At 33.5% G+C, this 23,653-nt stretch overlaps 1 protein-coding gene across 10 annotated transcripts in view; it reads right to left on the bottom strand.

Moving 5' to 3' along the window:
• The window catches only part of CCSER1 (coiled-coil serine rich protein 1), a 1,297,084-nt gene that overhangs the window by 751,440 nt on the left and 521,991 nt on the right, over positions 1-23,653 (bottom strand). For all 10 annotated transcript variants that reach the window (XM_082391649.1, XM_082391651.1, XM_082391652.1 and 7 more), the window contains exon 7: positions 11,785-11,862. In XM_082391649.1, the coding sequence (XP_082247775.1) occupies positions 11,785-11,862 (78 nt within the window). The remainder of the gene's footprint in view (positions 1-11,784; positions 11,863-23,653) is intronic.

Below are 23,653 nucleotides of genomic sequence, written 5' to 3'. Positions count from 1 at the left end.
CCAAAGTTTCTATTGTCTGGCAAAGACACTTAAGGGAGAAAAGGGAGCTTAATTCTTCTTTGACAATTCTGCTCAGCTTTTTAAAAACTTTCAGCTCAAATACTGCTGCCAAAGACTTTCTTGTTAAGCAGGGCCTAACTACTTTAAATGAATTTTTATTCTTTTTTTTTTTTAGGGTCAAAATAAGCAGCTTGGACTAACACACACATCATTAAGTCTAGTGACTAGTCTAAGATAGCACAGGTGTTTGGCATTACATAGAGAATGGAGGACAAGTCTATTTTCTGACTTGATTAAAATGAATCACATTTTTGTTTTCCACTGAGAGTTTTAACTCAGTGTATGAATTTCCTCAAGGCTTTTCAGTACCTTTGGGGAGAGGGTGAGTCAGAAGGTGATAGGTCTGGTTCTCTGCACTAGGTCAACTTTGGTCACCAAGGAGACAGAAGGAGGGAAAAAGCTTGGAGACATGGAAAAAGAAGTTTGCCTGTGTGGAGTCTGTAAGGAATAAAGGTTATTGAAACAGATTCCTATATATATTTATATATAAGAAGGGATTTTCTTTTCCCTTGGTGAGGAAGAACATAAATTGTTCACAGATGTTATGTGGGAAAGAAGAAAAGAACTTGAATTTTTATTCTTAATAAGAAATACATGCAATAAGATTCTAATATAACAGGTTTAGCCAACATTATCAGTGCTTGTCACATCTCCTGAGATAAGAGCTCCTTATCAGATTTACTAGAGTAAAAGAGATTACCTGAGAAAAAGGGCAAGTCCCAGTACAGACAGAAGCTGACTGCTGATAATATAACGCAAAAACTTAAAAGAAAACAGAGAATTTCCTTAGCTGAAAATCCGATATCAATAATTACTCAGAATATTCAAATTACATCTATCTTCAAAATTATTCTATTAGGCTGTTGATTAGAGTCTAATATCCATCTGGCAATTGTTTACCTCCTAATTTCTTGTGCTATGAATAAGTCAGTATCCAAGAGGATAAAAGTTAAGTATTTGCAAAAGCACATTGCACCCTTCCTGATCTCTTTTGGAATGCATTTTAAAGAAAAACACAAGAAAAGATGCTCAACATCACTAATTATTAGAGAAATGCAAATCAAAACTACAGTGAGGTATTACCTCACACCGGTCAGAATAGCCATCATCAAAAAATCTACACACAATAAATGCTGGAGAGGATGTGGAGAAACGGGAACCCTCTTGCATTGTTGGTGGGAATGTAAATTGGTATAGCCACTATGGAGAACAGTACAGAAATTCCTTAAAAAACTAAAAATAGAGCTACCATATGACCCAGCAATCCCACTCCTGGGCACACATCTGGAGAAAACCATAATTCGAAAGGATGCATGCACCCCAATGCTCATTGCAGCACTATTTACGATAGCCAGGACATGGAAGTAACCTAAATGTACATCGACAGAGGAGTGGATAAAGAAGATGTGGTACATATATACAATGGAATATTACTCAGCCGTAAAAAGGGACAAAACTGTGCAATTTGCAGAGATGTGGATGGACCTAGAGACTGTCATACGGAGTGAAGTGAGTCAGAAAGAGAAAAACAAATACCATAAAATATTGCTTATATGTGGAATCTAGAAATATGATACAGATGAACTTGTTTGCAAAGCAGAAATAGAGTCACAGACATAGAGAACAGATGTATGGTTACCAAGAGGGAAAGGGGAGGTGGGATGAATTGGGACATTGGGATTGACATACATAACTACTATGTATAAAATAGATAACTAATGAGAACCTACTGTGTAGCACAGGGAACTCTACTCAATGCTCTGTGGTGACCTAAATGGGAAGGAAATCTAAAAAAGAGGGGATATGTGTATTCAATATATGTATAACTGATTCACTTTGCTGTACAGCAGAACCTAACACAATGTTGTAAAGCAACTATACTCTAATAAAAAAATAAATTAAAAATAAAATAAAATAAGCGAATAACAACAACAAAAATAAAGTGATGTTCATACACTTCCCTAAACTATTAAGAATATCTTTTACTGTAGACAAGGGTAAACAGAATTTTCTGTTTATTCATAATGACTATCCCAACTTTTAACTTGTGTCATCCATGTGCCAATTTTGCCCAGCAGAGTTACTACAGGTATTAGAATCTCTGACAAATTATTTATGTGTGCTTTGAAAACTGCACTGAAGAAATGTTAAATCTGTGATACAAAAAACCTCAGAACAGAATATTTGCTTATTTCACTCCCTGTATTGCATCTGTCAGCATGGCCATTTAATACCCCCGTATAGTATAATTAAAACAAAGGATGTCCAATATCTTAATAAAACACTTTAGGTCTAATATTCTTTAACCTTGTGTAGTTACCAAAGTAAATACAATCATTTCTAAATTATTTGATGTATGGCAGAACTAACTGTACTTAATTCCTTGCACATTTTATTTTACCGCTGATATGATTCAGCTTCCAAAATTCATTTGTTATTTAAGTAGATGATTCCAAGATAGAACAGATGGAAGTCATTGCCAGATAAACTAAACTCATGCTGAGTCCACCTCTGACAGCTTCTCATATTCATGGTCCATCTCAAATGGGCATGTTAATAATGAATCGCAGCCTTGGAATTTTACCTTGATTACTAATTTCTTATTTTAAAAAAAATGTTGCAGTATACTTCACACTTATAGGTAAATCCTGAAGTAATGCAAGAGATTATATTTTAAAACAACAAAGAATAAGTGTATATGATCCAGAATGTATATGAAATGGTAATGTTAAGATAAAAAATAAACACTTATGTACTAAACATGAGATCAACTGCTTAAATTATCATTAATAATGATATTATCTTAAATATAGTGTTAATCCCAAGCCAATTCCAATATCTGACATCTGCATTAAACGTTAAAAGAAATCTTGTTAATATTGGTGTGCAGAGCAAGGACTGCCACATCTGCTATTATCTCACATCAAGGTTTTCTAGACACTAGGGACCAACAGGTATTGAGGAACAGAGCACATTGCTGACATCAACTGTTTCCAAATAAATCTGTCCTGGCCTCTTGTCGGCAGACAGAACATATATTTCAGTGACGCCAATCCACTCTTAAGTGGGTCCGCAAACCAAGGTTGAGGTCATAATGACTCAGTTTCTTAAAATTCATTTTCTTTCAAGAAACACACAGAAAGTTGTTTTTATTTCCCCAAATTTCACGGCTTTTATTGGCTTTAGAATTTTGCTAGCAGTAATTCAATATCCTGTCTTTTATGTACAAATTAATCCAGACCTTTTCACATTGTGTACCTGAATTCTTTCCTCCAATGTTCTGTACCTGTATTCTAAATTCAAGCTTTTCCTAGAAAATCCTCACTTTTGGCAATTATGAAGTACCATCCAAATCTATGTATCTTGTAGTTTTCTGGAGCTCTTTTTAACTCAATGATATAAACAGTGGATCCTTGAATTTGGTTTTCCAAGAGCGTCTCTAACAGATGCTGAGTAAATTTTGTCCACTAAATATGTCAAAGGGACTTTTTGACCACAGTAAGCAGAGTAGGCCCAATGCTCTGAAAGTATGCTAAAATAAACCTTTTTACAACGAAAGTTTTCTCTCATTACCACATGGAGAACTCAAAAAAGTTAGGAGAACTCCAAGGCAGCAACCTATGCAAAGATGAAGAAATTCAATGAGATTTGCATTTAAGGAAGAAAATGAATGTGTGACCTGTGGATGAGGTGGGAGGGTGTATGCCATTATTTTTAGCATGTATTAATGTTGACAAGTTCTATATCTTGGACATGCCTTACTGAAACCATTTGGACAGTGTGTGAGAAGGATTTAACAGCAATATAAAGCTAGCAAGAGACATGAAAGTATTTGCTTATTATTTCCATTAATTTTTATTTCCCCTTGAGGTCTACTATGGCTGAGAGATACTGCATACCTTTTAAGAAAAATTAAAATTTGTTTTGGCTTTAATTTATGTAAAAGTAATTTTAATTTATTTAAAAATAATTTTACTTGATTTATCAGGATATACAATTATTATTTTTCTTTCCAGTGAATATTCATAATACATCAGTGATGCTGTCTGCAAAAGTTAAATAATAGATACAATGTTTATTCAAAATTTATCTTGACAAAACCAGAAGGAAAAATGTTAACATAAAATAATACTATATAGACATAATATAGAAAGTATTGTTTGGTAGTTGTTATTTCAATTTTCCTCTCAGTGTTTATAATCAAGACTTTAGTAAAATATTTTTATAGCCATAATTCTTTGATATTGTCAACCACAAGGTTTTAAGGACTATAAGTTAATTCAAATATGGACATTTAAATGAAGTTTCCAAATTTAATGGAAATTAAAATAGCATTGGAAAATATACTCAAATAAGTGCACTGATGAATATGTGTAAACATTTAAGGAAATCTCTCATTTCCTATTTCATTCCCTCAAATCCAAACTCCCTCACACATCGCTGACAATTTAATAGCGCTGAAAACTGGATTAATAAAGGAATATCACATATTTATCTGGTAGATTAAAAATTGCTCCAAATCCTTGTCATTCCCCATCAAGAGGTGCAATTTATTTTTCCTTTCCTTGAGTCAAGGTTGGCCTTGTGTTCAGGAAAGAATTAACATAGCAGTCTTGAGTCCCCTCAAAATTTGCAGGTTGGAGTTTCAACTCCCAGGACCTCAGAACGTAACCGTATTTGGATACAAGGTCTTTAAAGAGATGGTGAAATGAGGCCACGGCGGCAGGGGGATGGGGGGTGAGGGCTCTAATCCACTATGACTGGTGTCCTTATGAAAAGAGGAAGAGACCCCAGGGATGTGCACGCACAGAGAAGACTCTGTTAATCGCTACATCATGATACCTATTTATTTGCAACATCAGAAAGATAGCAAAAGAGGTAAAAATAGGAAAATATACAGAACCTTAGAATCAGGGATAATCTTTGATATTGCTCTTTTCTGATACCCCACATACACTCTATTAACAAATCCTGATGACTCACACTCAGAATGTATCTAAAATGCCACCAGTGCTTATTAGCCTGTCAACATTTACCCCGCCATCTCTTACCTATAGGAGCTTAGCCTTCCTTCTTCTACCATGTCCTTTTGCTGCCTACATCTACACGGAAATCAGAGTAACAGTTTTAAAATAAAGTCTGGGGCTTCCCTGGTGGCGCAGTGGTTGAGAATCTGCCTGCCAATGCAGGGGACACGGGTTCGAGCCCTGGTCTGGGAAGATCCCACATGCCGCGGAGCAACTGGGCCCGTGAGCCACAACTACTGAGCCTGCGCGTCTGGAGCCTGTGCTCCGCAACAAGAGAGGCCGCGATAGTGAGAGGCCCGCGCACCGCGATGAAGAGTGGACCCCGCTTGCCGCAACTAGAGAAAGCCCTCGCACAGAAACGAAGACCCAACACAGCCAAAAATAAAATCAATAAATAAAAAAAATAAATAAAAATAAAAAAATAAAGTCTGATTATGTCATTCTTTTTTCCCAAAACAGTCCAGTGGTTTCCCATCTCATGCAATGTAAGATTCCAAGTCTTTACCACGGCCTACAAGGCCCTTCATGATCTGGTTTCTCTCTGACTTGATCTTTTATTACCTGCACACTCATTCACTCTGCTCCAGCCACAATGCCACTCTTGCCGATCCTAAAAAGGTCAAATGTTCCCCTGCCTCATGGCTTTTGCACTTGTCCTCAAACCTCTTCCCATAGATAGATGAGTGGCTTTCTCTCGTTTTTCATTTTAGTCTCTGCTAAACTCTCTCCTAATCAGAGTAACCTTCTTTGACCATCCTTTTTGAAAGAGCAACATACTTTAAAGTCACTTCTTATCTTCCAAATCCTGCTTTATTTTTCATTATAGCATCTATCATCCCTACCTGACATGTTATATATTTATTCTTTTGCTGTGTATCACTCCTCACTAGAACCCAAATACCATGAAAGCAGGAATTCAGTCTGTGTTGTTTACATTGAAGCACCAGTGTCTAGAACATTATCAAGCACATGGTAGGTATTTTATAAATTGATTCATCAACAGATGAATGAATGAATAGATGGCCTAGTCAAAAACTAACCAAAAATGCAGAATATATCATTTTGGGCTCTTTCTGGGACAACCAAAAAGTGAATTCCAATAATAAAAAGAGACCATTAAATTCAGTAAATGAAAAACAACAATAAACACACAAAAAAATCTCAACCAATGCAGGATATGCAACAGATGATGTTATGAGGTCACACCACTATCTGACTCCACTCCCTCAGAGTCTCCAAATGTGTTCTTTTCCACTATGGTGTTTTTAGACCAAATAAACGGACACTACGTAGTATATTGATGTTATATAAAGAGTAAAATATCAATAGTGCTTTGTTCACAATGAGGTTTTTCCCAGAATCTAATGTGATTAAATAATGTGCCTTCAGTGGAGATTGTATTTAGAAAGTTACCAGGTTAATGCACAGCGGGAGGTTTGGGGAATTAAAGAAAAATATACTGTGATGTGTTCCTGATAAAAAGATACCATACATCCTACGGTTACACAAACTATTATGTATTCCTTTTTTCCAAGTAATGTTTTATGTATATTTACCAGTTTCCCCCTAAGATAGATTCATTATATTAACTTCTTCTCCCTCATAATTAATAAACATTTCCATTAATTATTTTTCATGACAGGAAACTGATATATGAGCTCATCTGAATACTCGAGGGTATAAAATAAACAGCATGCCTTCTAGGAATGAACATTAAACATTATTCTTCTTCATCAAAGTAAAGACTTTATATTTCTACTCTCACATTTAGAAATGAAGTACAAGGAGTTGAGTGGAAATATTTCTGTTTCATGTTATTTCTAATATATAGGACTTTCTTGCTTTAAACTAACAGATATCTCTGTAAAAAAGATCGGTTAAAACATCTACTGTTCACTATGTGCTATTCTAAGCACTTTCTATTTAATAACTTGTTTAACCTTATAAGAACACAATGAAGAAGCAGTTGCTATTGTTCCCATTTTACAGATGGAGAAACTGAGACACAAAGTAACTGGCTCACAGTTCTAAAAATAGAAAGTGGCAGAACTGGGATTTGATCCTAGGAAGTCTCTTAACTAGGCTACACTGCCTCTTATGTTCCCAACTCTCTTTTCTGCTTTCTTAAAAAAAAAATATTGTTCTTAAAATAGAAATAAGTGGTCATTATAGAAACTATAGGAAAAAAATTAAGTATAGTCCATCTAAATAGTTGATTGTTGATAACTGTATATTTTCTGGGTTTTTTTTTTTCTACCCAATATTTATTTTATATAATTGAGAGCAAACTATGTGTGTTACTACATGTTACTAAGTCCTGAGTTTAGGCTCTATGGTCAAGTGGATCAGAACATCCCCGGCATTGCCTAGCAGGATAAAATTTTTGAGACCTTCATGTATTTTTCCGTTTCTTCCTCTGTGTCCCTTGCTTAAATAAGGGGGATGAAGAAAAGTAGTCAGAGAACCTTGGAATTCCATAGGAGAGGAGACCCAGGAAACAGCCCAGCACCACTTTGCGTCAGCTCCTGGGGAGGATGGCTGGACTTCAGGGAGGGTGGCTCCACTGTGCATTCTGGGCTGGACACCCAAGCACCTTACACACGCCAGGAACCCACTAACACAGAGAAGCAGCAGTCAGTGGGGTCATGAAGGCAATGGGTGACTTTTATTTTCAGACTTTCAAGATTGGTGAATGGAGGATAGTCTTGGTGCACTTTTGAAACAATGTCTAAAGAAAAGGCAAATTGAATTTGTTTCTTTCCTGTTGACTTTATCACAGGATAAGGATAAAGAATAAGGCAGGATAATACCTGTGTCTAACTTATGTAATCAAAGAAAGATGCTTTCTGGAGGAAAAGGGATTAAAATCTAGCCATCAGGCTTCATTGAAGAAAAAATAAATACATTTAAAAATATGTGATGAATGTGGCTGGCAAAAAGAACATGGCCCACAATCAAATGTACTATTAACGGAGGGGTCAGGAACAGTGAGCCAGCTTTAGCTTCAAGAATGTTAGTTCCAGGAACGGATGGAGGCTGTAATACCTGTGTATATACAAATAAATTAAAAGGGTCAGCCTACTAAAGAACAGTAATATTTGGTGGCCCCAAAGCATTTTTGGTGTGGTACATCTGACTGAGGCCAACAAAGGAAGAGATAAGGCAGATTAAGGAAATCAGGGAGAATGGCAGAGGGAACAGGTAGAATAGGGCAGAATGGGCACATCAAAATTAACAATGTCAACTTGGTTATTCTACAGAAAAACATAAAACTTTTAATTAACAGTTAAGCAGTCTACTCCCTTTTTCCTTATATCAAAGTCTCACTTAGATCAATTAACTTGCACTACTATGATTCTATTATGGCTGTTTGATAAAATATTGTTTCCACCCATGTGAAATTAGTTATCCCTTGGCCTTTCCATAATAATGTAGTGGCATATGTGTCAGACCACATATGTATATTTTATGGAATGCTGAAAACTCTATTAAAAAATTGAAGTTATGCATTTGCCCTTTGTTTCCAAATATATGTCCATAACAATAGTGTGCACAATTATCAAAACCTGGACTCCTAGAAACTTCTCAGCACCAACAGTCTGACTGGGAAATCTGTGAGTTTATTACCTGTGGTATAGGTGGAGGATGGTGAACTATACATCTTTTTATATGAAGGGGTTCACTCAAATGCTTTCACTGCCAGGTGTGAATAGGGAATGGTGACTGTGGTGAACTGGTATCCATGTACCCTGTCCGGATGGAGAAACCCTACTTACCTCTGATCAATCAGTTCTATCTGAAAGAAAGGCAGTTTCCCAGATCTTGCAATTTATTAAGAGAAGACTAGATGGATTTTTTGTGAGAACTGTCCTCATCTTTGAAAGACTAAACCAAACAAAACACCATGGCAATGGGTTTTAAATGGTAAGGGCAAGAAATTTAGCATGAGGTGAGCTGTTCTGTAAGGGAATAGAGTCGTGAGTAAGTATACAGGGCTTGGGTTATTTTTCAGAGCAGATCTGGTTTTGTTTAAAAATTAAACTGAAGTATGTATTCCAGTACTAGTAGTGCCAAAAAAATACAGTCTTATTATGGAAAAGAAGCATCTGGTCCCAAACAAAATTTAATTGTCATCTTTGATTCTCGTATCTCCAAAGCTTAACATACCTCTCTTGACTCCTTGGGTAAGTCTCCAGGATACTACCAGTTTTCTACTACCTTAAATTTAATAGATCCCACTGTGGTACATTCCTATTGATAGCCAATTTCTCATCTAACATTCAAGTCAATAATATAGGTAGAGATATTAGTGGGAAGGTAATTATTAGGGATTTAAAAAATATATTACATACCATTTGTCATTATGTCAAACGGTATGGTTAAAATAAATTTAATCTGAATGTCATTCTGAAGATAATATTTAAAGGAAAGCATTTACTTGGATAAACACTTGAGCCAAAACAGGATATCTTTCTCCAACTGTTATATGAGTGCTTCCAAAATAGACCAAGAAAAGGGATGGAATACTTTCTTTTATTAACCTAATTACTTCCCAGAAGAAAAGGTATAATTAAGTCTCTCAACCGGCCACCAAAGCTTATCTCTCAAAAGCCTTCCTTGTCTAATATTAGGGCAGATGGTTATGGAGTTGGGTGCTGAAATCACTGTCTTAGAAAATACAACTAAAGTATCAAAGGTGATTAATCTTATTTTATTCTTGGGGAGTTAAAAAAAAAAGATAATCAATTTTTTTTCTAGTTACCATGTTGGTCAAATATCAAAAATTTAAATAAAGTTTCTGACATAAATGAATTACAATTGCAAGATTTTTCAGGGTATCATTATCGGAAAACATCAGTGTCTTCCGTGTTTTTTTGTTTTCAACAAATTTTTTTGCAATTAAAATGTACTATACTGCTAAGGTACATCTCAAAATAGTTTCTGTATATTTTGTGTTTATATAAGGATAAATAACAATTCTATTAATCATTTCTATGACAACAATTTATAAACTAAAAATAAAAGAAGCAAATGCAGGAGTTGTATAATTTGAAACTGTAATTTTAGATATTTTAAATACTAGTGGATGTTTCTATATCTGATAAAATTGTTTCGAAAAAATATAAATAATATTCCTATCACAGAAGAAGTAAATTAAGAGGTACTATAACTATATTGGTTAGCAAAAGCCAATATTATATATTATAAGCACTTGGAAGTTTTAACTGCATATTTACACATTAACACGGGAAAAATATTGATCTCTTAGAACCAGTCAGAGAAACTAACTAAAATAATTATATTTATATTAGCTTTATGTCAGCAGATTTTGTAATATATCTGACATTTCCTTTTACCTCTGTTAAAATATACATTAATTTTCAAGGAAGGTAGTCATTATCAATATATTAAAAAGAGAAAATGGTTTCTAGTGATGCTGTGAGAATTCAATTAGAAACTGGTTAAAAATATGATTTTTCTTTAAATTTTGTCCCATCTACTATAAGATGGAATATTAAGGAATACTAAACTTTGAAACATTAGTATTATTTTCTCCTTTTGTTGTAGAATGATAAAATATTTCTCAATAAATGATATAATCAGAATTCTGTTTAGTATTTAACAATTCTCTGACATAAAATGAGCCTTTAACAGTTATTATTGTCTATCATTAAGCCACAAAGCACCTATAATTAGAAAACTAAAAACCCACAATGGAATTTATAACCTTCTATTATTTTCATTTTAACAATAAAGCAAATATCGAGTATATGGAAATCCATGTCAGTCGCTGTACTAGATGTAAGCAATATGAAGTTGAATAAGATTTTGTCTTCATATGAAAAACAATGACAATGTTATGATAAAATACAAATCATCATAACTCCCCAAAATATGTTTACCTGTCTTTAAACTAAACTGAAACCATTGCACATAAGTGTATCATCCCAACTTTCCAAGTTTTATTTTTTCTTTCCCATGATCTTAAGGAGTCCCTTTATTTACAATAATCCTAAGGAAATCCAAAAATCTCTGGTACACATATAAAATAGCTAATTTACAAGCTTTGGCTTAAAGAGAAACATCTAATCTTAAATAGCAAAACAAGAAGATGACTTCATATTTGTAATGTACACAGACTCCCAAACTGAAGAATTCTGCTAATCATACTTAGAGTATTTACTTAAATATTTAAAAAATGCAGTGTTTGGAAGAATGATTCCATATGTTAATTTTTTACCATTAGTTTGTAAAGAATACACAATTAATTAATTATGACCTAGAGTCATCAATGAAAATTTAACCAGCTAATGAAAGTTTAACCACTCAATGAGTGCTGAATAATTCATTCCAAACTTATTGCTTAAATTAATATAAATAAAAGATTTGAAACCTATAATTCATGTGACATCAAACTATTACAATGAAATCACTGTCTCTTACATGCAAGGCAAACAATGTGTTATATAAAGTACCAATTTCTATTCAAACTCTACCTTTATTTAGCAAGTAGAATGACGACAGACAAAACAACAACAAAATTTTAACATCTGAAACAAGATCCTTACGAACTAAAGCAGTTAACCTCACCATCTATGCCTGAACTACCTATTTTACTATAGTAAAATAAATATTTTTTAAAGATCCTAAAAGTATTGTAAACAATTATTAAAAATGTTTTCAATTTATTTTTTACCTTGAAAGGCGATGACTCTTCAGTAAGAGGACTAACAGGAAGTGAAGTGGTGCTACTTGCTGGGCTCATATCTGTACTCTACAAGAAAAACAAAATTGAATTAAAGAGATACTTTTTTGTAGTCATTTTTTATTATTCCTAATTTAGAATCTAACTCTTCTTGTTAAAAAAAGAGACAAATATATCAGTGAAAATGGATGTAGAAAAATTCAAATTATTATTGTATAATGAATCATTCCTTATTTAGAAATAATTAAGAAATTAATCAAATTATCACTTCTCAATTTGCATGTCAAGTGTATTTTATTAAATACAATAACCATCTTTTATGTTAGGATGGTATCTAGTATCATATTTGCTTAACTTATATTTTTACCTTTTTTTGATAATTAAACTATACCTATAATGGTTCACTATGGTGCTATTTCAATGCCTTTCAGGCTGATTTTTCAAATATGTGTTATTCATATTTTCCTTTTATGGAGATTTGAGTCATTGTACCCAGTTTTTAATTCATCATGAAAAGCATATCTGCCATTAATTTACAATTGCAAAATGAAGAAATATTAAATTCTAAAAATTCCCATATTCATAGCTCTTGACAAACTTTCTTATTATATTCAGCTAAATAAAAATTTAAGGACGAAAGATTTACACAAATATAAGAGAATTATCAGAATGTGGCTAATGCTGTTCTTCTCATCCTTTAAAAATGTAATCAATTAAAACTTCTTAAGTGGGAGATTAGCCTATATAAAGAGATGCATGTTAGAAGCTTGTCATTATTTTTTTCTAAAAGCAAGAAAAAGATATTGATAATAGGTAGCAACAGAAGTTATTTTACTATGCTCTCAACTCGTTCTCTCAGAGGAATTCTTCCATTTAAGTAGATAAGAAAACAAAACATGGAAAAAAAATGCACACCTACATTTTTTCAGTTCCATTTCCCAATGTACATGGACACAAATACAGGAAAACTTTCAGTAAAGATTAAAGCAAAAACATGAATTAACCTTGATTGAGATAAGGGAACAAGTAGACAAGTTTAGCTGACAAATTCTAACAAAAGAATACATTCAAAGAATACATTCAAAGAATGCACGCTGCAGTTGCTACAAATTCTTAGTGTCTCTTTCTACTCAAAGATTATTTTCAATTCATTTGATTCAGGTGTACAATAACCTGGACACATTTTAAATATCCATTAAAGCAGGATTACTTCTGACTGTCTATTCCAGAAACAATGGATATGAACTATAAATATAGGACCCAAGATACTCAGTATAATATTTTATACAACATGTACCTTCTTTAGAAATTGACATAAGCCTGAACATTGAGTTAAAATGTCTAAAGGAGGAAATTAGATAAAAACTGAACAATAATCTACTAAAGGAAACAGGAAAATACAGGCACCAGATAACTGAGGTGAGTTACTTACTAATTTCTAAATATATTCAGAGCTTCTTGGCCACTTATTAGATCGAAATCAGGAAATATTCTGAACTTCTGACTTTCACTATCTGATTACATGATGTAATGGGGAAACAAAGAGGTTTTCTTAGGAATCAATTTACTGCAGGATTTTAACATAAGAAATGAGTAAAACATTTTCGGAGAAATAGAAAAACAAGACTCTCGAGCTGTTCCTCTCATCATTAGCTTTTTCATGAGAAATTAAGCAAGTGATAGAGCACAGTTCATATGTAGTTGAATTATCTGATATTTTCCTAAAGTACTGATATTCTGCATAGCGTATTAAAGTATCATGTCCTTAAAAATCATATTCAGGAGACAGACATGACATTCAGTTACAGAAACTTGAAAGCCTGAATCAGATGAAGGTTTTTTTAACTTCCATAAGAAGATGAGCTCAAAATAAAGCTTCATGGTTAACTTCTTTAAGGGTTAAGGTCTCCCACAACTTCCCAGAAATAAATGTGTCATTCTAAGCACTACGGAAAGCAGACTCTAAAATTTGCATCATGTAACCTTGATTATTTGAATATCATTCTTAGAGAAAACTTTGTTCTCACTTTAACTTTCAAATCTATCTTACAGTGTGTCATTTTAATTCTATTGCTCTTAGGAAATCTTGAGAAAAGTGTTTTAAAAAAGCAAATCAATCTTATATGACAACATCTGATAAACTGCATTTAATTATCAAGTTGAGAAATACATAGCAAAAAATAGGATAAAAAATCTTCAGTTTCAGCTAGTTTTTATCCCATTTGTGTTTCAGTGATCTGTAATTTAGGTGTCATTCCAATTTATTCACCCTTTAGATAAAATACTATAGTAAATCCTTCAGATATGTGTTATCTATACTTCATATTTTAAATCATTTACCCTTTCATTCAATGACAGCAGTACCAATGCAAGTGTATATCTAAATACAAATTAACAAAGTACTCTCAAGTTACACTTGAAGTTTTTAAAAGCTAACAGTGTGTGTTCTTCCATAATTTTCTTCATAAATTATTTTTTTAGAATTATGGCTTCATTTGCTTTTAATATATTTTAGAGACTTTGGAAATAATCCATTCACAATAACGTGAAAGCAAATCCCATGGGAATATGGAAAAGCTATTCTGCAAAAGAAGCAAATCATCCCAACAGAAGGAATCTCCTTAATGCTCATATGACACATTTGGGTTTTCTGACCCTTTGGAGACTGCACTAGACATTCTTGACAGGTTATAAAAAACAACGATCCTAATTCTTATTGTCTGAGTGTCCTACAACTTGGTTTTCTGGTTCTAAGTCCAATAAATGTGTGCTTCATTCCAACATTAGGTGATTAAATAAATATGAACCTAGCATTATTGTTCCTTCACGTAAAATGTTATTTTACACAAATTAGTAGACTTTCCCCCTTTCTATTTCTATCCCAAGTCTGCTAAGTTCTCTTTTATTTTCTTCCAAATTGAGCTTAACATTAAGTAAGATCTTTAAGTTCAAAAATAAAATCTAGCCAAGTATTTCCTTTGAGCATATCAGAGAGATTCTGGTGAATATCACCCTCCTCTCATGCATACTGACTGCTCTTCAGGATTCTTTCTACTCATTAGTTTTGAAGATACTACTCATTTTGTTGTTGTTGTTTTTAGAATATAATTTCCCTAAATTTGCAAACTCTTCCCTCATCTCCAACCTCTTTTCCTTTAAATCAACTTTATTTCTTTAAAGCAACATACCTATACTAAAATGCAACTTTTCAAAATATATGGTCAGATGAGATTTGACAAATGTACTCACATGTGTAACTACCACCGGAATCTAAATATAGAACATTCTCATTACCTCAAATGTTCCCTCACGTTCCTTTGCATGCAAGCACCTCCCACCCAACCAATCCATCGTCCCAGGCAACACTGATAAGCTATATGCTATAGGTTAGTTTTTCCTTTCCTAGAATTTCATATGAATGGAAATATATTAATATGAATTTGTTTAGGACCAGCTCCTTTCACTCAGCAAAATTATTCTGAAATTCATCATATCATATTGTTGCATGTTTCAGTAGTCCATCCTTTTAAATGTTGTGTAGTATTTAGCAGAGGCCACAATTCATTTATCCAATCACCTGTTGCTAGAATTTGCATTGTTTCCAGTTTGGGGGTATTGGGAATACAGCCATACTGAGTGCTTTTGTATATATCTTTATGTGGATGTATGTTTTCGTTTCTCTTGGATAAATACCTACTGGTGAAATTACTTGCTTCCTACGGTAAATTTATATCTGGTATTATGTTAGCTTTATAAGAAACTGACAAATGTTTTCCAAAATGCAATAGGTTGTACTTTCATTTGCACTGTATCTCATAAACAATGGTATTTAGTTTTGTTTTTTTTTTAATTTTAGCCATTCCATGGGTCTGTAGTGGTAGCTCACTGTGGTTTTAACTTTCATTTCCAAGGATGACAAATGATGCCGAGCATCTTTTCATGTGCCTACTGACCATTAGTAAGTATATTTTGTTTTGTGAAATGTCTGTTCAAATATTTCGCCTATTCTTCTCTTTCACTGGGTTGTTTGAATACAAATCCTTTGTCATATATATTTATTATAAATATTTTCACCCAGTTTGGGCTTGCCTCTTCATTTTCTTAACAGTGTCCACAAAAGAACCAACGCTTTCCATCTTATTTGCCGTTTTGTTTGTTTGTTCTTTATGGTTTATACTTTTCTGGTGTTTTTCCTAAGAAATCTTGTCCTACTTCAAGTTCACAAAGATTTTCATGTATGTTTTCTTCTACCATCCTTTCAGATCAACATATGATGGCCAAAAACACAGCAGAGTTAGTATTCTATTCTTTGAAAATATTTTTGCAATTACTTGGTGTTTAATGAACATTAAGTAACCTTAATATTTGTACTGTACACATTCTAGTACAAAGATTTTCACAGAGATTAGTTTGTATTTTATCAAGTAACCTCAGACACTTTAGCCAATCTCACACCTTAGATGGGAATCTAACAGTTACTAGTGCCTTAACCATACTTTAATTACAACACACCTAAACACTGAAATATTATCTGCTTGTGGGTGTGTTGTGGAAGGGGAGAAAGTCTTTGCTAAAGTATTGACAATTTAAAATTAATATACAAGACTCTCCTCAGAGTGGGTGACTATGGAACTTCCTGGACAGATGGATGGCAAAAGGAGAGATATAAGCTTTAAGTGTGAAGGAGAATAGTAATGCCAAGAAGAGCAGTGTATCTATCAACTCCTACTGTTGACTCATCTTTGACTCTGAGGAAAAAGAGGGCACAAGTGGAAATAAAACAAGCTTTTTAAAATAAAATTCTAAGAAACGAGATAGGAATATTCCCCTCTTTCTTAAATTTCTCAATGGAATAGAAATTATTTAAGCACATAGAGAGGTTTTGCCAACACCATACCACTTTGGCATACTAAGAGCTGCCACACAATGTTGGTGAAGAATAAGTATTAACAAATTTAAATGAAAATGACACCCGACTACAGGAAAACAATGGCAGGGAGCTGAATAGACCTTTTCTTGGCGCCAATGAGATGGCTCATAAAAAATATATGAATAATTAGGGGCAACTTATCAAGAGGCTGGAAATAGCAGATAAATGACCTCAGTGAAATCCTCAGTCTCAAGTATCCTGGTACCAACTCTGACTACCAACCTAGTACTTTATCAACACTGATGTCAGAATTACTAGAAGTTATCGTTGAGAAAAAACAAATAAACAAAGTTAAGCTTATTAAAAAAAAATCAGGAAAGTGAACAGTAAACTAGTGAATCACAATAGGTGGTCTTTCCCAATAAATAATGAGTATGGAAGGAATATTTTTGTTATATTAATAACAATTTTCCCAGGTTAAATTTTAGACCACAATTTCGGAAAATGGCATAGTATCTATTATTATAAATAATGCTTAAAATGTTTGGTTAGAAAGTGTAATCACACTCAAAACTGTCACTGCTCAACTGTCCATGGCCAAAGTATACATTTGAGGGCTTTGGCACTCAGTATACTGTCACCAAAGAAATAGGGAAATTAAAGAATAAGGGACACAAAATACTTACTAAATCAGAAAAGAATGCTGAAACTTGAATGTTACATCTTCTTTTAGCTTCTACTATTATATCTATTATTGATAAATGCAAATATGAACTCATTGTAATAGCTTTGAGAAACATACTATACTGTTCTTTCTTTTTACATAGAAAAATAAAGAATTCTCAATTGATCTATCACTTGAAACTGTTGATGCCTTGTGTATAAAATTTGCAATCAGCCATTTGTATAATAACATAAAAATTAAAATTCAGTTTTAAAATATTTTTCATTAATTCATAAATTAGGGAGTTACCTTTTTGTCCATGAAAATGAGAGAATTTTTTTACAAGTATTAAAAATATTTTTCTTATGTAAGCCGTATTGTATTTTCCTTCTGATTCTGGGGAAAAATGTGTTAATTTTATTAAATAAACTATTCTATTTTAATGCCCAGTGCCTGGGTCTTGATTTCTTCTGATAAAGGAACCAGGGCTCCTTGGAGAAATAGGTGATTCCTGGGATGAGGAAAGGAATGAATAGCTTGTGCCAGAAAGTAAGAAAGTGCTCAAAAGTGCTCAAAAAATAAAAGGAAGAGGTGTGCCAAAGAGACAAATGAGCCAACATGAGAGAGCTCCCAATTGCCAAAGCTGGAACAATTTGAGCAACAAAATAAATAACATAGTATTGGAGTATAACCAAAGCATAAGACAAAAATCATGAATTCATACATAAATAAATAAGTGACTGAATAAATAAACAATTGGGGAGAACAGACAAATCTCTCTTACAGAAATATTCCAAATAATTTATGTAGATACTCTCCCTCTTCAAGAGATGGAACTTAACGTCACACCCTCAGCCCCAGGCTGTGCTTAGTGGCTTACTTCCGAAAAGAGTAGAGTATGAAAAGGCGGAAAGGTAACTTTTCAGTGGAGAAACACAGCAAACACTACCTCAACCAGGTGATCGAGGTTAACATCCTATAGAGAGCATATAGATAGCATGATACAATGCGATGAGAGGAGAACTTTACCTCTGTGATCTTCCTCCCCAAAACCAATGACATCAGTCTAATCATGAGAAAAACACTGGACAAACTCAAATTGAGAGACATTCTGCAAAAATCTGACCAAAGTAAAGGTCATCAAGGACAAGAAAAGACTGAGAACTGTTACAGATTATGCTGCTACGGAGGCATGATGACTAAATGTAATGTGGCATCTTGGATAAAATCCTCAAATAGCAAAAAGGCCATTAAGGAAAACTGGTGACATCTGAATAAATCACTGAGTTTAGTTAATGGTAATGTACCAATATTGGTTCTAAGTTGTGATAAATGTACTTTGCTGAGGGAAGATGATGACAATAGAGGAAACTGGACGAAGGGTATATGAGAGCTCTCTGTACCATCTCTGCAGCTTTTCTTTTTTTTTTTTTTAACATCCTTATTGGAGTATAAATGCTTTACAATGGTGTGTTAGTTTCTGCTTCATAACAAAGTGAATCAGCTATACATATACATATGTCCCCATATCTCTTCCCTCTTGCGTCTCCCTCCCTCCCACCCTCCCTATCCCACCCCTCTGAAACTATTTTGAAATAAAAAGTTTATTTAAAAATATTCTTCATTAGCAATCCAACCAGGCTTTTCAGGATTATAACACATAACTGTCATTATACTCATATTCTAAGCTTTCATCAGGGCTGTTCCAACTTTCATAAAAATAAATTGCAACAGACCATTTTATTGGGATGCATAACTTCTCCACCAAATAATCTTTAGTCTTCTATGAAGATCTCATCGAAAAGCTGATGTTAAATTGTTTTGCATGAATGCCATCATTCTACAGTGCAAATTCATTAACTATACCTCCCCTAAAAGCATAATTAATGGATCTGTCCTATGGAATCAAAATTTATTTATAAGGATTTCTTGAAGTGAAACATGATCAATTTGGCTCAAATCTATTGAGTACATAAACGTATTTGACTGTAAGTGAAATATTTTAATTTTTAAGCTATTAGGGTAAAAAGTATGATATAAAGTAATTCTTTAGGTCTAGTAGAATTAAATGGTCACCTAAATGGGTTAACTCTAATTTGAGCACGTATTCTTGTAGTTCTAAAATTAAGTAAAAAATGTGTTCCACATGTTATAGTATTTTGCTGTTTTAATAATCAATGGTGTTATCACTGATAAAGTACATAGGATAATTTAGATTTCTGTAGTTTTAATGGGCCACTTTTCTTGAAAATATTTTCCTTTTATTAGACATGCCAATTTTCTATGAAAATTTGTTGATTTATTCAGCCATTCAATAAAAGGTAGTCCTTGGTTGTATGTCCATGCTTATTTTGAGGCTACTGGATTAGCACTACAACTATTCTTACCGGATACAAAGAGCACAAAATCCAAATTATTTAAGCGAAGGTCAAATCTGAGAATTGTGTTGGAAATTTGAGAAAGAGATACTTTCATTCAGCCAGTGCTGCTAAGGTCAAGAATGTATTTCTATTTAAACTGACAGAGGCCACCAAGTAGATGGGACATCCCTAGAAACAAGTCCAATGCAGAACCAATACAAGAAATGGAGAGAAAGAAACTGAGTCCTAAGGACGTATTTGACATACTGATAACTCAGCTCTACATGAACAAATGATTTTCAAAAAAGAGTATGCCTAAGACTTAAGCATCCTTTCTGATATAGGAATAGGCTCTCTGGTTGGGAAGTTGCAAGTTGTAGAATCTAAACTTTGAACTGGCTGACAGAAGTAGACAGCCAGGATATTATTCTATCTCAGACTGAGAACTTAGCAATATTTATGTGGTAGTAAAATAATTTATTAAATTACTTCCTAAATTTTGGGGGACTCACATATTTTTTGAATTTGGCGCTTCATGTGCATGCCACAACTAAGAGTATGCATGGCACAACTAAGGAGCCTGCAAGCCGCAACTCAGGAGCCCACGAGCTGCAACTAAAGGAGCCCGCCTGCCGCAACTATGGAGCCCATGTGCCGCAACTAAGGAGCTGGCGAGCTGCAACTAAGGAGCCCGCCTGCCGCAACTAAGACCCGGTGCAACCAAATAAAATAAATTAAAAAAAAAAAAAGAATGTATTTACTTATTCTCTTTTTATTATATATATAATGTATATTATATAGGTATGTAAAATATATATTATATATATTATATATAAATTTACTTTTGACTAGATAACACATTCTCATAGTCCAAAATTCAAAAGGTGTAACATCTTTTTCCAGGAAAAGATTTCTCTTCCACTCCTAGTCTTCAGCCATACACAGCCCACTGATCTTACCAATTTATTGCATAACCTTCTATAAATGTATATGTATATAATAGAAACACACACACATCTATATATCTATATCTATTTATCTATCTATCCACACACACACAGAGGGTCATTTTTTTTCTCTATACATATCGGATAAAATGTTATAATACTGTTCTTCAACTTGCCTTTTTTCAAATTACCATGTATTTGTATGTAATGAGATCCCTCATTCTTTTATATGGCCACATCGTATTTCATTTTATGGCTATATGGTAATAAAGTTAACCAGTGCTGCATTACCACTCTTTCGTTATTACAAACAGAGCTGAAATGAGTAACCTTACCTTATATGCATATGTACCTATAAGATAATTCTGGGGATGTAGAATGACTGGGTTAAAAGAGATATTCAGTTGTAATTTTGAATTATGCTGCCAAATTGTCCTGCATGGAGAGTCTATCAGTTTACACACCCAGATGAGGCTTAAAAGTGAATAATTCCCACTGTCTCACCATGTATTCTCTACCTCAAAAGGCCTTTAGTGCAGATGCATAAGGTAAACAAAAGCTCTGGTTGAAGTTCACCTTCTTAAAATCACAGAGATTTTCAAAATCTCTTCCTGCCTGATATCAATAATCGAAGACAGCTGAGAGGAACAATATCCCAATAAATGCCTGGCTCAGTGTTGAGTTAGCTTTGCTCTTAGTCCTACTCTGATGTGATCAATCCCAATTACTAATCTCATTACCTCACTGTTTTGTCACTAAACCAAAGCTAAATCAAGGTTGTGACCAAAACCCAGAGTAACCTAAATTACTAGGCTATGACAGAGATATAAACTAGCTCATTCCCACAGGAGAAATTAGGACTTGGTACTTGGTTTGGAAGTTTCAGAAATTAAATTATATCAACTCAAAGAGGGACAAGCAGGTTTTGTGGGGATGATTCAGAATAACTAAATGAATAAGAGACTGTACTTAATCAGATATTGGCCAACATATTAACTAATAATGAAAACTAAACTTGACGTAAGAACTCAGGGTGGCAACCTATTTGAGTTCTTTCCTTTTGGTGAAGAGAACCATTCAGAAACCACATTACAGAGTGGAAGATTCGTTGTTTAGTATAAAGTTAGAAAAAAGTAGTAATTAGATTCTCTCAGAGTATGCTTTATATCAAGCTATGGTATATGTACAAAGAAACACAAATCATTTACAGTCCAAGCACTTTATCGTTTGAGCAGCGCTAGAGCTTCACCATAGTGACAAAATTCATATCCTCTTATTCATTTAAAATAACTGAAAAATCAACTACTGAAAGCACAATGACTTCATGCCAGACACACTGCAACATAATTTAAGATAGAAATAGCTAATCTGATTAACAATATATTTTTTTAAACCAGCCTTTTTTTGTTGATGGTGGCACTAGTTACCTCAACAATGACTAGCTTATTAATTTTATTTTGCTTTGGCTTGCTTCAATTTTAGGAAATTGCAGTTTCAACTCATATATCCCAATTCTGGAAGTGCATGATATTTGAACCTCAAAGTTCCTATATAATTTCCCCAAGTTATCGTACAGATATTGTAAGGCTGAGTTCCTGTTTTTACTCACTATTTCTCCCAAGGAAAGAAATTCTGTCCCTGATCCCTAATCTCTAAGGCTGAATCCAAACCAACTGTTGCTGGACCTCTTTATGACTTGAATCTCCATTATCCCTCTATCTGCTTATTTTCTTGAACATTCTTGGTATGTTCTGCTGCTGCCACAAACTGAAATTATGGTCTTATTTCATTTACAACATTTAACAAGCAGTATTGAGAATCTATCACAAACCAGATTTGCGATGTATGTTTAATAAAAAGTCCTTGCCTCCAATTATCTTAAATTCCTTAGAGGAGATAAGCAAGTGTGAAAAGTACAAACTAGAAAAAGGATTCATAAGTAAGTAGATAGGGAAGCAAACAAATAAAAATCCAACTATCTAAGATAATCACTGATTAAATATGTATGTACTTCTTTTCAGTCTTTTTCTGTGACATGTAATTGACTGGAATTAATGTATATTATCTATTCTAAATTTTGCCCCAAACTACATTCTCAGGAATTTTCTCGCATCAAACATTTTTCTTCAATGTACTTTATGATGGGTGAAAATACCATCATATAATTTTATTCATTTGTCAAGCTCCTAATTTTTGACATTTTTGCATTTTCATTTTTTCTTTACAATTAATGCTGTGATGAGTCGTAAAACACATCTGTGACTATTTCTTTTAATAAATTTATAGAATTACTAAGTCTCAGTTAATATGCACATAATTGGCTAATTTCACATATATTATCAAATTTTCCCCCAAGGCTAACGTACTGATTTTTACTCCTACTTGAGAAGTTTGAGAGTTCTAAATTTATTGTACCTTCAATAGGCATAGAGAAATATACCAGGTTGTTTAATAGGCTGTGATTTACTAATTCGTTAAGTGTTAGGGGGAAAAATACATCCTTAAATTTCATTCAAATAAACTTTAAATGTATTAACGTGCTAAACATAAAGAAAATGCAAAAGAACTTGAAGAAAATATAGGTAAGTATTATCTATCAATTATAGAATGGGCAGGGCTCTTCTAAACATAAACATAAATAAATCATAAAGTCAAAGATCTGTGACTATGTTGAATTTTCTACATTTAAAGAAAATGAAGTTATAAAGCAAATGAAATATTTGGAAATTAAGTTCGCAGGGAACACTTATTCCTCATTCCTGGTGTTTCCTTTCATGGAGAAGGACCTTTACTAGTGTTACACTCTCAGCTTCTCTGCCTAGCAAAGAATCGGTAAATTTTCTTGCTGGTAAATTTGGGATGGATGAACTCGGTGTGATTGGCTCAGCTCATTCCTCTTTCTTTTGCTAGCTGGATCACATGCAGAGAACATGTGTTCTGTTCAACAGCTCTGCAGTAGGCTTTTTACTGCTAAGGTCCGAGTAAGAGCTTTAAGCCTCAAATCCTAAGAACTTTAACC

The sequence above is a fragment of the Balaenoptera borealis genome (genome assembly GCF_965194805.1).
Source record: "Balaenoptera borealis genome assembly, chromosome: 4".
NCBI classification, from domain to species: Eukaryota; Metazoa; Chordata; class Mammalia; order Artiodactyla; family Balaenopteridae; genus Balaenoptera; species Balaenoptera borealis.
The sequence above is the reverse complement of the archived record's forward strand: the minus strand, read 5'-3'. Positions and strand labels throughout refer to the sequence as shown.